The sequence below is a fragment of the Ammospiza caudacuta genome, chromosome 4, assembly GCF_027887145.1.
Source record: "Ammospiza caudacuta isolate bAmmCau1 chromosome 4, bAmmCau1.pri, whole genome shotgun sequence".
NCBI lineage: Eukaryota > Metazoa > Chordata > Aves > Passeriformes > Passerellidae > Ammospiza > Ammospiza caudacuta.
Window position 1 is genome coordinate 28,278,109 of NC_080596.1, and position 16,320 is coordinate 28,294,428.

Genomic DNA, 16,320 nt, shown 5'->3' on the forward strand with positions numbered 1-16,320 from the left:
GCACAAAAGCTGTCTGGGATAGCATCTACACTCCTGGTTCTCCATCCTGGAAGCAAACAGAGACGTGTGACCTGCAGGAGCAGTGGTTTGGAGTAGGATGGACAGCTAAATAGGCAAGGGCTCCGGAAGAGACAATAGAGATCCTGAAAAAAGAAAAAGTCTGGGTTGGAAATCTACAGGGATTGTTTGGAGGAATTTCTAAAGGAGATACATCAAATGCTCCTCTGGTGTCTTGAGGGCTTGTTGAATCAGAATGTGTCTTTCTTGTTGAGAAAGAATGTGTCAGACCAATACCAGCCAATGGTAAAATACTGGTATTGGCCCTTTCTTGTAGTGTTTTTTCTTGTTTCTTCTCATGTGTGTTGCAAGTGTGTGCTGTTAATGGAGTTTTCCTCCTTCTCCGATGTTTAAAATAGTGGGAATTTGCATTCCTGTAAATGTATTTCTGTGACATCTTCCAAGGACCAAGACTGGTGGCTACTCAAAACATTTACATGTATTTTATGGTGGATGAGATCAGTTGACAAATATATTTAACATGGTGGAAGGGCACAGGATCTGTGCAGGGGACAAAAAATTGATTCAGCCTCATTGAGTTGGGTGTAAGAGATTATTTCTTTCAATTTTTGGTCTTTTTCTGCATTTTTAAAGCAGCTTCACTGTTTGTTTCTTTCTTCAAATGTAGGGGAAAATCATTACAGTCTCCAGCACTGTGACAATACAAATCAGATTTTTGTTCAGTTAACAGAATTTGTCAATTTTAAGTGACAACCTTTTGAACTGAGGAAAGCACTCCGATTCTTGCAGTGGCAAGTGGTTGAAATTTTGATGAATTTCATTCTGTTAAGGAGGAGACAGTAACCCCAGTCCTAATAATATTGGCTCATTGCAGAGAATGTTAGTGGTTTCCTATCACAGCTTTATTCCCTCATAATATATTTCATCGCTCTTCCTTCGCAATTTTTTTGTCTTGTGTATAAATTCCGAAGTTACATCAGTTTAGGAACTGATTTCCAGAGTTGTCACTGTGTTGGGTGGGGTTGCCAGGCTCAGCACAGAGGCATGAACTGCAAGCAGAAGCAAAATGCTGTGTGGCTTAACAGCAACCCCAGCCCTGGGCACGAGCAAGGTTTGCCATTAGTAATTTGTGCAGCACACTGAGAATTGTTCCAAAGTGAAGCTGAGGAGATGTAAATAACTATTCTTTGGCCAAATTTCGGGGATAGAAGCAGTCAACAATTTTTGAACTTGTTGGCAGGTTTCCACTCAATTTGACAGAAGGGATAGAAGCCTCAAAGATGATTATGTACTTAGAAAGTGCATGAATAGAGGCAGCTGGCTGGAAGAGAGAGACCTTGTAAGATGATGTGAGGAGCAGAGTTGGCTTATGCCCCAGCTAGGGAGAAAACTGCACGAACTCAGCCATGAGGCAGAAAATTACCAAGAGCCCAGGCATTGGTAGTTCCAGTGTTCACAGAGCCAACTGTTTATCCCATCAGTTTTATCTTGATGGATATCAGGGGTGCTTAAACCCAAATGTGCTTGTAGAAAGTGATTGTTTAGGCAAAATATCAGCTGCGCTGATTTCTAAGCTTCTTTAGTGACACTGCTTCTTAAACTAAAGGGTCTGTGCCAGGCACAGCTACGTGCTGGGGTGTACCAAGCAAGCAGGTGATAACGTACAGGTCTGCTGACAAGTGGATTTGTTTTCTGGAAGCTGTAAAGGCAAGTGCCAGGAATTTTTGACAGGCATGTGTTTGGTCCTGTAAGGCTGCACAGCCAAGGGTAGCAAGGTGCTTGATGAAATCACCTGTGACTGAAGAACAGTGACTGAAATTGGGCAAGGTGGAAGGAGTTAGGCTGGTAAATAGACATTGGTTTGAGAGCTTATAGCCCTTGCTTAGTGTCTTTGGTTGAGAACAGTTGTCCACAATCAATTCCTGTAGTCTGAAGGGTAAAAGTATTCCTTTAATTCTTAGCTGCTAAAAATCTTCTGCAGCATGTCAGTAACACTGTGTGAAATAACTCCTTTCCTGAAAAACTGCACTTACTGTAGACTCAGTATGGTTCAATCACAGAATGTTTGGGTTTGAAGGGACCTTAAAGATCATTGTGTTCCAAACTTTCCACTAGACCAGGTTGTTCAGAGCACCATCCAACTTGCCCTTGAACACTGCCAGGGATGGGGCAGCCACACCTGACTGATGGTCTAGGCTCTGTCACTCACACCTTAAAAAGATCTGGTAAACCCCAGTGGTTAATGAGTGCTACAGTGCCCTTAGCAGCACTGGCTTACCACAGACAAGAAGAAGTCTTTAGGTCCTAATTATGGTGCTATTGACTATTGAATTTAGGTTATGGGAGTCTGGTCCAAGTCCCTGAAAGTTAACCCAAACTCATGGGAGGTGAAGCAACCAAAACTGATCAGCAGCATCACTTCTCTGGTTTACAGAGCCATCTGTGAAGAGGACAGGTTTGTCAGCAGAGCAATCATGTTCTTGTTGGGTTGTTGTTGGGGTTTTTTTGTTTATTTTTTTCTTTTTTTTTTTTTTTTTCAAATCAAAACTGAGATATTTGTCCAATATAAGTTTCAAACCAAAATGCTACTATAGCTTTCTCACCCTATGGAGAGGCTGTGATGACAAATTAATCCCATTGCTCCTGGCACCCTTGGAAGGCTCATCTACAGTGCCTCTCTTAGTGATGAATGAGAAGCCATGAACCTTAGTATTTAATGCAGCGGAACTTCTGCATACGAAAACTGCAATTAATGTGTTCTGCAATTGATTAGAGTAAGATTGTGTGATAGATGGAATTATTTGTATTCACAGCTTTGTGGATGTGAAATTCAGCAGGAAGCCTTTTAATGCAATGGGACAGTAATACAGAGCTAATCCAGAAACACTTTTTCATTAAATTCTTGCACTGAGTATTTATAGCTTTTCCTCACAGCCAGTTCAACAGTTAAATGCTTGGTGCATGGAGTGTTGGTTGTGGGGCATCCTTGAAATGCAAGAGAAAATTACTTCCTGCAAGTTCTTAGTAAATGAATGCTCTTTGTCATTATCCTAAATTGTTCTGGATGAGCTCTTGTTTCCCAAACAGATTGTATATTTCTAATAAGATCTGAAGCTGGTAGACATTTCCAGCTACATTTTCTTTTCCTATTCTCTTTCTGGGTTAACTGAAATGAACATAAAGAAAACAAAATTGTTACATGATGTTCTGTCAAGGTCAGTTTCCAGCTACATTTCAGACTCCTTGCTCAGTGCTGCCACAAATCACACTTCCTATCTCCAGTATTATTAAATCAAATTACTTATGGGTGAGATACAGTAACATCAGTAAACAAACAGAACTCATCTGATTATTCATGGGGCAAAAGAGACTTTTGGTTAGGTTCCAGTTATTGATTTTATTTTTAAATACAAGCAAGTGCCAATGTTTGTCTTAAAGGGGAATGGTTTTAGGGGTGCAAGACTTCCTCTGGGTATTTTTGAAAGCCACATATCCCAGCTGTGCAGTATTAGAGAGCTGTAGAGTGGTTTTTTTGTGAATGTCGTGTTGCTTGTTCTGAGCTAAGTTCTCTTCCAGTTTATACAGTATTCCAACTACACAATTAATTTTTGTCTTTTAGTACTCCTCATTAATCTTGCTAAGCTTACCCTGTGGAAAAAACTGTAGTGAGGAGCTGCAGGTTTTGAAGCATACTAATGCGTCTTTAGTATCTCGCATGCTTGTGAAATCTGAGGTGAATATCTCTGTTGAAATGTGATGCCCAAATTTTACCCCCCTTTTTTTTTTCTTCTTTCTTTCCCACACATGTAACCCCAATTGTGTTGGTTTATTTAAATTTATTCTGTTCTGTTCCACCCAAATGTTTGTGTGGGTGATGTAGTAATGCCAAACAGACAGAATAATCCATTGTTGTGCGAGGACCACGGCTTGGGCTGTACATGTGGTTGTGGGGATGTTCTGGAAATAGACGCATTTAACCTTCAACATGCTCCTTCAAGAGCTGGAGAAACAACCCTTATTGTTGCAATTTGAAAATCTTGGAATTGGGGCAGTGACCAGAATGTTCTTGCCTTGCTTCTAGCACTGTTTTTCTGGCTGCTTTGAGAATGCAGCCAGGTTAATGACACATTTATGTAGTGTTTGGTAGGCAGAAGAAACTTCTGAAAGCTGAGTACTAGCTGACAATCCATCCATAAAATTGAAATAAACACCAGCATAGCTTTTTGAGTGTTGAATAAAATGACTTACTTCTTGGTAATGTTTTTATTAGACCTGGAGTTTCAAAGATTGAATAACTCATGTATTATATGGTCTTTTTATAAGCTGTTGCAGGTTGTTAGGAGAATCTTTACAACAATTTTATTTTGATCTTTAGAGATGTGTAAGAAATTAGAAGATAATAGATTATGATAGAAAAAATAACTTTTATGGCTTAAAAACAACTATTAGGTGGGGATGTTTTCTTCTCTTTCCTGGCTACTTCATCTTGCTTTTAGATTTAGAGATTGTTTTAGCCATGATCTTTTTTTTAATTTGGAAGCTCTTTAACATTTTGGATTTTTCTTTTTTTTTCAATAATTTCTGTTTTTTTCTTATTTCAGGTTCACTGGAAAGAGAATGCAATAAGCATGACATCTTCTAAACTGGAATATATTTCATGGGTTACAGTTAGAAGTAAAAAGAAGATGGAACAAAATGAGAGAACAGGAGTATAATACCTGACAAGAACTTTCCAGTCCTGTGATATATACACACACACACACATAAACTTTCAATATAATACAGCTAATGATTTATAGTAATACTTCATTGATATCCCTGGAAGAAGTCAGTTACTGTGCAACTTGCTTCATAAGAACTTGTATTCTAACAACCTTTAACATGTTTTAACCTTAACTGGACACCTTTATTTATTTATTTTTTAAGACTGAAGGTTAAAAACATTGTCCAGCTGTATTTTTACTGGGAGACTGCTCCTGAGGGATGGCTCACAGCTGCTCATGGAAAATGGACTTAAGCCCATGAATGGTTACAACTGCACAGAATTGAATGGAATGCCATGACTTTAGAAATATTATTGTAGAACCACCTTCTTTGCCTTGCACCCATCATATCCTTAAATATTCAAGTGTGAACATTGTGATTATAAACTCTAAAAAATAATGGCATGGGTGAAATTCCTAAGAAAACCTGGGGGTAACCTTGGAAAAGTTTATCAGCCTGGAAGTATCCTGTCCCTGGCCCCTACAAAAGGCTTATTAAACGAACCTGGACAAAACAGCTGCTTTCTTAATAGTGCTGTTCAGGTAAGAAAAAACTTCATCTATTAAACATTTTTTGAGTAGGCTTTCCTGAGTGTGTGTGGGAAGTAAAAATGGCAATTGTAGGAATAAGACACTGTTATGAAGGTAATTTTATTCAGCATTTAGCTGTAAAGTGTTGAAAGTTTTAATATTTTATTTTGCACAAAATTTCATTTGCATGCATCAAGAATATCTGAAAAACTGTCCTTTTGTATTTGAAAATGTAGGAGTTAGAACTTTAAAACTTTCTTCTTGGATTTTAGAAGTAATGTTTCTGTCAAGCATAGCAAAATAACTTCGAAAATTGATATGACACATTTTTATGTGGGTCAACAATTACTGCTTGTATTGACTAGGACACTATTTTTATTAAGATCTCATTTTCTCAGAATCAGCACATGAGCAAGCCTGTGATGCTGGGATATATCAGAATATGCACATATAGTGAGGGCTTTGATTCTAATGTTAGCAAAGATTTGTGGAATTAGAATAGGAGATGCTCTTGGTACCCAAGAAATATGACTTGGAATTCTTCTTCTAAGAGGAATTCTTCTAAGAATTCTACCTTCTAAGGTACTTCTTTTAATGCTCAGATTTTGGATCTGAATGTTTTTAAATTGTACAGAATGATTTCTCAAACTGGCAGAGGACTTAATAGACATGGACTTCATAAAGTCTTCCTAAAAATTGGAAGACTTAAAATTGGCATGGATTTAAAACTTGGAGATGTGAGAGGTATAGCTATGTGGTGTGTATAGTAGCTGTATGTATTTCAAATAAAATTGTACTGTGGTTTTAGTGGAGTGTTGGCTGTTTTGCATCCAATGGGAGCAGCATGACCTATATTCTCCTGCAGTTCTGCTATTTTCACATAGGTGCCCTAAAATGAAGCCCTAAGTAATTTTTAGTTCTACTTTCAGACAATCCTACAATTCACAACCCAGTGCTGTTTATCAAGCAGGGGCAGATGGTTGGTGACTGCTCTTTTACAAGGAAGAATGTGTTCCTTTCTTTTCTTTTAACCTCTGCTCCACCTTCAGAACTGAGCTTTGGACTTTTGGTTTCCAACACATCCTATTTCATTTTAGCTTTTATGTTTATAGATAGGATATCTTTTCCCCCCTGAATTTGCAGCTGTTGGCTTACTGTGCCTCTTGACAACTCATTTTTAGGGGTTTTATTTCTTCAATGGACAACTTTCTGAACTGCTTTACTTCATGTGTACCCAAGACATTAGATATTGAAAGCAGTGGGTGTAGCCAAGCTGTTATTACATTTTTGTGGGATATTTACCCATATAAGAGTAAGCACCAGGATTATTTTAATCTGTGGAAGAACAAATGTATTTCAGCAATCATTTTGATAAGAGACTGTAAGAATATCATATAGGACTTAACTCTTATGTAGAGCTTTAAGAAAACTGCTGCAGTCCCTGTACGGGGTTTACATTGCTGCTTGTTTCCTTGAGAGTACTTCAGCTCTTTCTCCAAAATACATTGTGTTAAAAAGTTTAAAAGACAGATCTAAATTTTAAGTGCTGAATGTAAAACTTTCATTTCCACCTCCGTAAGTTACCAAATAATGGAAAAAACCCACATTTCCTGCAGCAATGCTGATAGTTAAGTTGTATGTTATGTGAAATAAAAAAACTATTAAAATCTACTGTATGTTGTGTAAGCAAAGAACTTTCAGAACTGATTACTGATTTTCTCTTTGGTTTTACAGGTATTATGGCAACTTGACATATTTCGACGAAGTTTAAGAGGTTTAACTGGACACGTGTGTCAAGGAGATGCCTGCATATTTTGCGCTTTAAAGGTAGATTAAAAATTCTGGAAAAATCGTATTTCACAATGAGGGAAAACCAAATTAAATTATTTTTTTGGAAGTGTGTGTCTGTATCATACCTATCCCTGGGTGACCAAGTAATTCTTTTTGTAAAGAAGCAATTTAGATTTAAGGACATGTTTAACAAATGTTTGTTAGAGAAATATTTTCTTGTATGTAAAGAAATTTTGCAGGGTTCTGGAGTTGGTTAGAATGGCATAAGTTATTTTTTTAACAATGTATTTGTGATATTTAACTCAATGGCCTATGTACTCGCCTCAAAAAAGAATGCTTAAATTATTTGGAAGGGTCTGTCCCCTGCTGTTCTGTACACTACTGGTTTTGCTTTCTTGTCTCTTTAAGACACTGATTGAGTAATTCTGTTTGTTCTGTGTTCAAAATCTTGGACATGTTAATTTCCATGCAATATATACACTGGATGAGGATAAACAGTGACTTGTTTGTGACTTGAGTGGATTTTTTGGTTGGCTTGGGGTTCTTTTTATGCTCTTAGGCTATTGTAACCCTTCTTATATGTTTAACAATGAAGGATATTTTATCTCTGTCAGCTTCTCCTATGAACTAAAAGCATAGCCAGTAAATTCTGGAACTTGGACTGTGCAGGCCACTAAACTGAGCATACCTGTCTGCACACCTCCTTATCTGTACTGCTTGTATTTTTTTTTTTTTTTTAGCTGGACATATAAAACTATGTTGCATAACAAAAAATGACCTGGCAGCCAAAATAAGGAGTGATAAATGCTTTGAAAGCAGATCTGCTAAAAGCTTCATTTTGAATGTTTGCATGGAGATAGTAATGGCTGTAATATTTGTCAGTAGTCCCTGCTTTTTGTTTTGAGAGGAAAGATTAAATACTTGAGAGACACCCTGGAAGGCATCATGGTTAAAACAATACTTTTTGTTAGCAGTGAAACTTGGCTTCTCTGTTTTATCTTTGCCTTCTATCCAACAGATTTTAACCATAGGAAGCCAATGTGAAGAATGCCTATCCTTATTTATGTTTTACATGGCTTCTCCTGACTTGCTTTGTCATTAGTCTCTTAGGTTCTCTCTAAAGTTTGACTTAGAGTTCTTGACTGGGGAAGACACCTTTAAATATCTGCAAATCTGTAATTCGTTTAATAGCTTTTACCTTTCAGTTCTTTCAGAATCAACCTCCTTTACTTGCTAAATGATGAGCTCACTTGGATGGATATCCCTGCCAAAAAGAAAAGTAGCAGCCAACTCTCTCTTCTGGGAAATGAATTAAAAACCAAGTGCAATTTATTATCATGTCCCAGAACTGCAGATATTGACCTTTTCTCTTGTGTTGTGTGCACTGGTTCAGCACTGAGCTAATTTCATAGCAAGGATTATTGGCATTCTATCTAATTTATGGGAGGTTCATAACTTTAATAAAGATATAGTCCCCTCCTAAGCAGTAAATATCACATTATTTAGTGAATCATGAGTGGTATTACATTATGTCCTAAGAAATATACTCTGTCTGTAGACATGAGATACATCTGGATGAACGGCTATTCCAGGGGCCAAATTAAAAAAGCTGTATAATTACAGAACAGGGCTTGTGATGCCTCTGGGAGCTCAAGTCAATCACTTTTAGCTTTGTATTTGTATGTTGTTGTTCTACAGGTTCAGTGTTTAGTTTGGTACCATAACTTCTTATAGAGGAATCAGCAGAATACAAATGTAGTAGCTTGAAAACAGTAATTTTGAAATTTATAAGCATTGTGTTTATAAACATTTCACATGTTTATGCAAGAACTGATGCATTTGTGCAGAAGCACAGTGTCTAGCCAAGTGGTTAATGAAGCTAAGTAAGCTCTGCATTTGCTCCTAGGCCATCTTTTCCCAGTTCCAGCACAGCCGAGAGAAAGCCCTCCCGTCGGACAACATGAGACACGCCCTCGCCGAGAGCTTCAAGGATGAGCAGCGCTTCCAGCTGGGCTTCATGGATGATGCAGCAGAATGCTTTGTAAGTGTCTTCATGAGGGTTGAGTTGACTTCTAGCAGAGTTAGTTTAGGGGTTTTGTTAGCTCCAGGCTCGTGGGTAGGATTTAAATAACATAATCCTGCTGAGCTTCTTTATGCCTGTTTAGGGCAACAGACACATGGAGTAACAGTGTCAGGTAAGGAAGATGGAGTACTCGATGGAGTATTCTTGCATTTGTTCCATACTTTGCTCCCTTAACTTCATAGCTGATGATGAACTCTGAGTCATTCTCCAAAATATTTTGATGGAGAGAAAAGTTGTCTTCTCAGGAGAAGCACCTATGGATTTGAATATATTGTCTGTTCCTTGAAGTATTGGGTCACCAGCTATTGAAATACAACTGGCCAGCGCATTGCTGAATTCTGCTGCAGAAGAGATTTCCATTGTCTTACCCAAGAGTGAAAAAATACTGCAAGATTTTCCTGTAGTTACTTTCTGCTTCAGTGCAGTGTCTTACTGAAAAACACAAGCCACTGCTGTGACCCTTAAAGGTGACTCCAGATGTCACAGAAGTCTGCTAAAGAAAACTTCCTAAAAGCTCCTGTGTTAGACAGTGAAAATGTTCACCATGAAACACCTGCAGTATTAACATTCAGACATGGATTTGAGGGGCAGGAAATATGGTTGCCGCTTCAGTTACTTTTAGCTTTGGACATCCTTTGGGAGTATCCACAAATTAATTCCTACCTGCTAGAGGTTTCTTCACATATGTAGGAAAATCCAGTGCAAAACTCCTGAAAGAGGCTATTTGGGATCTTGCAGTCATGAAAGAGAGCCTCTTATTACTGTTCCATCTACTCAAAATGCATTTGGACTCCTGAACGAATCATCTATCTGATCTACCTGAATAGATTCACTTCTTTCCTTTACCTTTGATGTTTTTGACAAAAGGAAAAAATGGCCTTGCTAATTCAGAGGACAAGCTCATTGCAGCCACAGCATTTTGGAGCCAAGGGGCATAGTTGGAGTACTACATTGTAATGTTCATCGTGTGTTCTAACTTCATCAGTTCAGTTTACATTTATATTATTATTTCTTTTTAGGAAAATATCCTTGAGAGGATTCATTTCCACTTAGTGCCAAACAGTGAAACAGATATGTGCACTTCGAAGTCCTGCATTTCTCACCAGAAGTTTGCTATGACCCTGTATGAGCAGGTCAGGCCTTCATTTGATTGGTTTAACAAATACCTTGTTTTCTCTTTCCTTAGTAAATTAAAGCAAAAGTTGTTTTTGTTTTTTTTTTAGTGTGTGTGTCGCAGTTGTGGAGCATCATCAGATCCATTGCCTTTTACGGAATTTGTGCGTTACATTTCCACCACAGCCCTGTGGTAAGAAATGTATTTTATTCTTGTTACTCATTTTTCTATATGCACCCTTCTAATAATATGCAAAAGCATGCCCAACTTTTAAGTGTTAAAAATTAATATGGATTTTCTTGGTTGCAATGTGCTTTTGAAATACTGTTCAAAAACAGCATTTGGATTTCAAATCAAGATGTAGAGAGGGCTTGACAAAAAAATTTGCATTTCTACTGTTTTACTGCTGTGTGTCTTCTTTTTAGTTATACAATACAATTAATTAAAATCTGTTACTCTTTAGAAGGGAGATCCATAGGTATGTAATTTATTTTTTGCAGTAATGAAGTAGAAAAAATGATGGAGAGGCATGAACGTCTCAAGCCAGAAATGTTTGCGGAATTGCTGCAGGCAGCAAATACTGCTGATGACTACAGAAAGTGTCCTGTAAGTAAACAAAAATGTTTCATGACTTGGGGATACAAGGGAGAACGTTTTGGGATGTTAAATCAGGCCAGAAGTATTCCTCTACAAGCAGGGTGGAGTTGCTGCTTCAGAGCAGTCAACTTAGGGCAAAGAAAGCTCTTACACTTATGTTTTATTGTTCCAGTTATAGAGATTTGTTTTGAGGTATTGATTAAATATAGAAGGTAAGCTGTAGTCTTCATCAAAGTATTTTTATGATGAAGAATGTTATCCTTTAATTGTTGGGAACAAACACCATAACTAAATTTTGGGATTAAAGACATTGCAGAGTTGTTTCTTTGAACTAATTCTTGTGTTGTGACTCACCTTTGGGCACTTTTGTTTTCCTTCCCATCATGGTTTTTGTTTCCTTTTTTCTAGAGTAATTGTGGTCAAAAAATAAAAATTCGTCGTGTTCTTATGAATTGTCCTGAGATTGTCACCATCGGTTTGGTCTGGGATTCAGAACACTCCGACCTGACAGAAGAGGTTATGCGGAATCTGGCAACACAACTTTATCTTCCAGGGGTATCTGACCTAAAACTTACTCTTTGCTTTTTCTAGAATTTCATTTTACTTTTTATTTTATGTATACGTGAATATATAAAAAATAGAGATATTCATATGTACTTTTTATAAGTGCGACTTAACTTGACATAAAGTAGATATAAATACATGAAGTTTATATCTACTTTTACAGTTCTTTATAGTGTGCTGCTTGATGTAGTTTCTGTGAGAGGAAAAGGTCCTGTTGGAAGTGTTTTGTCCCTAAGTACAATGATTAATCAGGAGACTTCCTCATTGAAAATCTAGGAATATCAGTTTGAAATTTGTGGAATTATTCCAGAGCATTAATACTTTACTCTTTCAAACACAAAAAACCCCAAAAAAGTCAAAGTAGACATAGTAAGTGCAAAAATGAGTATTTATGCTCAGGAAAAATTGTATAATACAACAGGACATTAAGTAACAGTTGCCTTGGTGAAATGCTAGCAGTAGGTCAGGAAACTGAGGCTGTGTTTTGCACATGTTTTAAAATACGTAATCATTTTTACAGCTGTTTTATAGGGTTACAGATGAAAATGCCAAAAACAGTGAGCTCTTCCTGGTGGGAATGATTTGCTACACGAGCCGACATTACTGTGCCTTTGCCTTTCACACCAAGAGCTGCAAATGGGTGCTGTTTGATGATGCTAATGTCAAAGAGGTAACATGATCTGATTTTTAGCCCTTACAGTGCTAGTTCTGTCTTTTTGTTGCCATTTATGCAACCCATTGTGCTAAAATGTTGTATCTTCATGTACATTTGGAATTAGGCAGTTGGTGTCTCTTGCTTAGTGAATTACTCTTTCCATATTTGGGTTCAGCACTGTTGATAAAGTTTTGGGATTTTGTTTTTTTGTTTTTTCTTAGATTGGAACAAAATGGAAAGATGTGGTGTCCAGGTGCATTCGGTGTCACTTCCAACCATTGCTGCTATTTTATGCTAACCCAGATGGCACAGCTGTGTCTCCAGAAGATGCACCAAAGCAGATTATTCACTGGTCTCAATGCAAAGCAGCAGGAGGAAATGGGGAAGACCTGGGTAATTAGATATATGGGGTTTTTTAATAACAGTATCATTTGTATTTCTGAAATGGGCACTATAACGGAGAAAAAATGGATTGGCCGCTTTGTTCTGAAATACTGTTATCAATAATTATCCAAAGAGTCTCAAAAGAAAAGAGATTAGTGTGTATACTTAGTATTAGACCTGTTAATAAGGGGATACAAATTGAGACTAATGGGTAATGGGAAAAAGAATCCAGTCTTTTGGTTCTGTAATTTGTACTGCTGTCTCAGGTTGGCTTTTTTAATTTCATGCTAAGCAGAACTTACAAGGAACTTAAATAAAAGGAAAATTGCTTTTGACATGTTATTCTTCACAACATGTGCAGCAATAGAACATAGATTACTTCAGGCAGCAAAGAATTGAGGACCCTGTTTCACTGCAGGCTACTACTATAAATATGGCAGTATATAAAATATTAGAGAACCTTAATGCCTAGTCTATTGAAATGTAGTGTGGTTTTTGGTGATGTTTCTCTTCTGGCTTTTTAATCCAGAATGAAAAAGCTGTCTCTTTTTAAAATTTTACATAGTAGAAATTTAAATTAGGAAGCTTTTTATTTCTAAAGAAAAATATGTTGTTTCATAGGATTTGAAAAGCATTTGGCTGCTAAATCAGACCATGTGAAAGAGAATGGAATTGGAGATTCCACTAGTCAAAGGAGTAATAAAAAACTTCAGCCAGATAATCCAGCATTCACTAGAAGCCATATTCAAGCAAGTGGTGGTAGAGGTCCAGGTGAGTATTCCCTACTACCACCCCCAAAAAGCCAAACCAGATGTGTTTTATATGAAACATTTCAGCTGATAGCATTTCAGGGGGGTTCTAACCTCGGGACTAGAACTATTTCTAAGGGAAAAAATTCCATCACTGACTCAGTTGTTATTCAAAGATTTTCTCAATGTTTAAGTAATATCTGAATATCTGCCATGGAATGTTAACTTTTCCAGAGAGGGCTGTAAATGCAGAATATTTATTACCTTTGTTATGCTTTAACTTCAGTGGCTCTTGAGGCCTTGTTCCATTTCTCAAACACTATCGAGCTTTCCAGTGATGTTGCTGATTAAAAGGCACATCAGTGACCTGAGGCTGAGGTGTGGCTCTGTTGGTCACTGGCTACTTGAGTACACTTTTCCCCAGGAATACTCTGATATCAGCATGATTTCTAGTCCTGGATGTAAATGGACTTGATCTTATGGTTGGAAAGAAATCACACACTCCTAATCTGTGTCAAACAATTCATTAGTCAGTTTATGTAGTCCTAACACTAAAACCTAAATCTTACTCCATAAGTATGTTTATGTGTTTTGGTGGTGAATGACTTTTGAGCAAGGATGTTTGACAAGAAGTATTTTTTGCAGCCAAGTTAGGATACAGTGAGCAGAAGGACAGGCTGAAGGATTTATCCAGAGAGTGTGCCCAGAAAGCTGCTGACATGAAAAACTTGACATCTGTACGGAAAGATGCAGACAGAGGACTAAGGAAAGAGTCTGGGAGACAAAGAGGTACATTTTAAAAATATAACCAGAGAACCAATGGATTAACTAACTTTTAGCATCAATGCTGCTTGTGCAGATTTTTTTCTCCTTTTAAGAGACCATACTGTAAGATCACACTTTCCCAGTTTTCAGTATGCTAAAACACATACTGGATTTGTAGAGACACTGTAAGAACATTAAACAATATCAGTTAAATGACTTCTTCCTCCCTGGAAGTGTTCAAGGCCAGGTTGGATGGGGCTATGGTAGAAGGTGTCCCTGCCTGTGGCAAGGCAGCGGGAAATTTGATGAACATTGAAGTCCATTCCAACACAAATCATTCTATGAAACATGAATGAGAACTGTAATGGAAGTTTTTTCCTTTTGTTCTTGTCAGACTTGGTTGGGGAAGAGCGTTCCAGTGCCAAGTCAGGGTCTCCTCCAGTCGGCAATGGACTGAGGCACTGTGCGGATCAGCGCATCTACGGCAGCCAGGGAAGGGGCCCCTACAGGCACGAGAGCCAAGCACCTCAGCAGGCAAAGCTTTCTGCACATGGGCTTGGATCAAACAAACCAGAACCTTCTCCTGCAGGGGACAAAGCAGTGACAAGGATTCGGAGCGATGGCGTCACTGGCTACGACACGGACACCAGCCAGGACTCCAGGGACAAAGGAAGTATGAGGAGCAGGAGTAAAGGTTGGAAACCAATGAGAGAGACACTGAATGTAGACAGCATTTTCAGTGACACTGAGAAGAAGCAGCACAGCCCAAAGCACAAAGCAAACCTGAGCAGTAAATCTAAGCATGAAAAGGAGCGGGGCTTTAACCACTGGCCCAAGGAGAACCAAATGCAGAAGGGTTTAATGACTATCTATGAAGATGAGACAAAACAGGATACAGGAAGTCGAAGTTCACTGGATTCTGAGGGAAAAGGGAATGCTGAAAAAAGCAAGGGATTTACAGAGAGAAAAATCCATGGTGATAACTGGCAAATTCAGAGGACAGAATCTGGGTATGAAAGCAGTGACCATATCAGCAACGGCTCTGCAAATCCAGACTCCCCTGTTATTGAAGGAATCAATACAGCAGATGCCAAGAATGTGAAGGAAAGTGCTTCCTGCAGGTAATGCTAGTTCTCTTAGAGCTTGCATAGGTTGCATTTACGGAAAAATAACCTGTTCTAACGTTTGTGTGTTCTTCAAAACCAAAACCATCCAGGAAAACATGCATTGAAACTTGCTTGATGTCAGGTATGTGGAAAGCTAAAGTGTATCTAGAAATAAGGGTGTGGGCAATTAAAAGTTCAATCTACCTTCACTCTGGTTCTCTTTGGGAGGCACTGAGCCAGTTACTGAGGCACTGAGCCAGAACTGCTAAGCCCTGCTGAGGGGCAGGGTGTGTTCATTTGTAGTAATTGCTACACTCCTTTACTTACAAGATTTTAGACTGTGTAACTTTCCATCCGCTGTGGAATAATAGTGTCCCTTTTAATCACACCTGTAACATTGGTTCAGGCCCTGACAAGGAGATGGGAGTGGCAGCAGGTGAATTTTGGGTGCTGTTACCAGTCATAGTGCAGAAATTCAGTTTTCTAGATCACATCAGATATGTATTGAACACTTGGTAATTGATTGACCTGTCTGAAATAAATCTTTGCTGAAAAGTATAAAGTTATTAAACTGGTTGGACTTGATGATCTGAAGAGGTCCATTCCAACTTAAATTTATGTGATGATTGAAATAGGAAGTTATAATCCTTCCACATGCAGTTTTCAGTATCGTGTATCTCAAACTGTGTGTAGAATGCAGATCCTTCTATAACCCATTCTTCTATCAAATCTAATTTGCATACATTAAATGGAAGAGCACAGTTGGGAGCCCAAGCCCAACTCTCTTTGATAGATCTGATTTGCTAGATCCAAGGAAATTTTCAAATGTATATTTTCATGGCAACTTATTTCACTGGAAAAGAGAAAGGCCAAGGCCCTTTCATATGCTGCTATTTGCCATTCTCCCCTTTGTGCCTCCCACCAAATTGTACAAAATTCCACTATGCAAAAACCTGATGGGCTTTCATTAGTTAATGACATAATTACGTGTAAAGCTGCTCCAACTCATGGTTGTATTTTCAGTGTTTGATGGTTGCCTCAAACAGTGATTTTGGACAGTCGAAACTCTCATTTTAAGCATGCCCAAGAGACAATGGGGCACCCAAATGTATCATTTTGTGAGAGAGAATATGATAAATTTCTAACAGTGTAGTTCTTTAAGAAGCTGCTGACATTGTTGTTTCAACAACAATGTCAAAG

General features: G+C 38.1%; 1 protein-coding gene across 1 annotated transcript in view; it reads left to right on the forward strand.

Annotated features, from left to right (window-relative positions):
- USP53 (ubiquitin specific peptidase 53) overlaps positions 1-16,320 on the forward strand; it is a 28,515-nt gene that overhangs the window by 1,722 nt on the left and 10,473 nt on the right. The window contains exons 2-13 of the mRNA XM_058803467.1: positions 4,620-5,324; positions 7,047-7,139; positions 9,010-9,144; positions 10,206-10,319; positions 10,410-10,492; positions 10,801-10,906; positions 11,306-11,452; positions 11,982-12,131; positions 12,338-12,509; positions 13,122-13,271; positions 13,895-14,038; positions 14,409-15,135. Coding sequence (XP_058659450.1) covers positions 5,181-5,324; positions 7,047-7,139; positions 9,010-9,144; positions 10,206-10,319; positions 10,410-10,492; positions 10,801-10,906; positions 11,306-11,452; positions 11,982-12,131; positions 12,338-12,509; positions 13,122-13,271; positions 13,895-14,038; positions 14,409-15,135 — 2,165 coding nt within the window. The 5' untranslated portion in view covers positions 4,620-5,180. The remainder of the gene's footprint in view (positions 1-4,619; positions 5,325-7,046; positions 7,140-9,009; positions 9,145-10,205; positions 10,320-10,409; positions 10,493-10,800; positions 10,907-11,305; positions 11,453-11,981; positions 12,132-12,337; positions 12,510-13,121; positions 13,272-13,894; positions 14,039-14,408; positions 15,136-16,320) is intronic.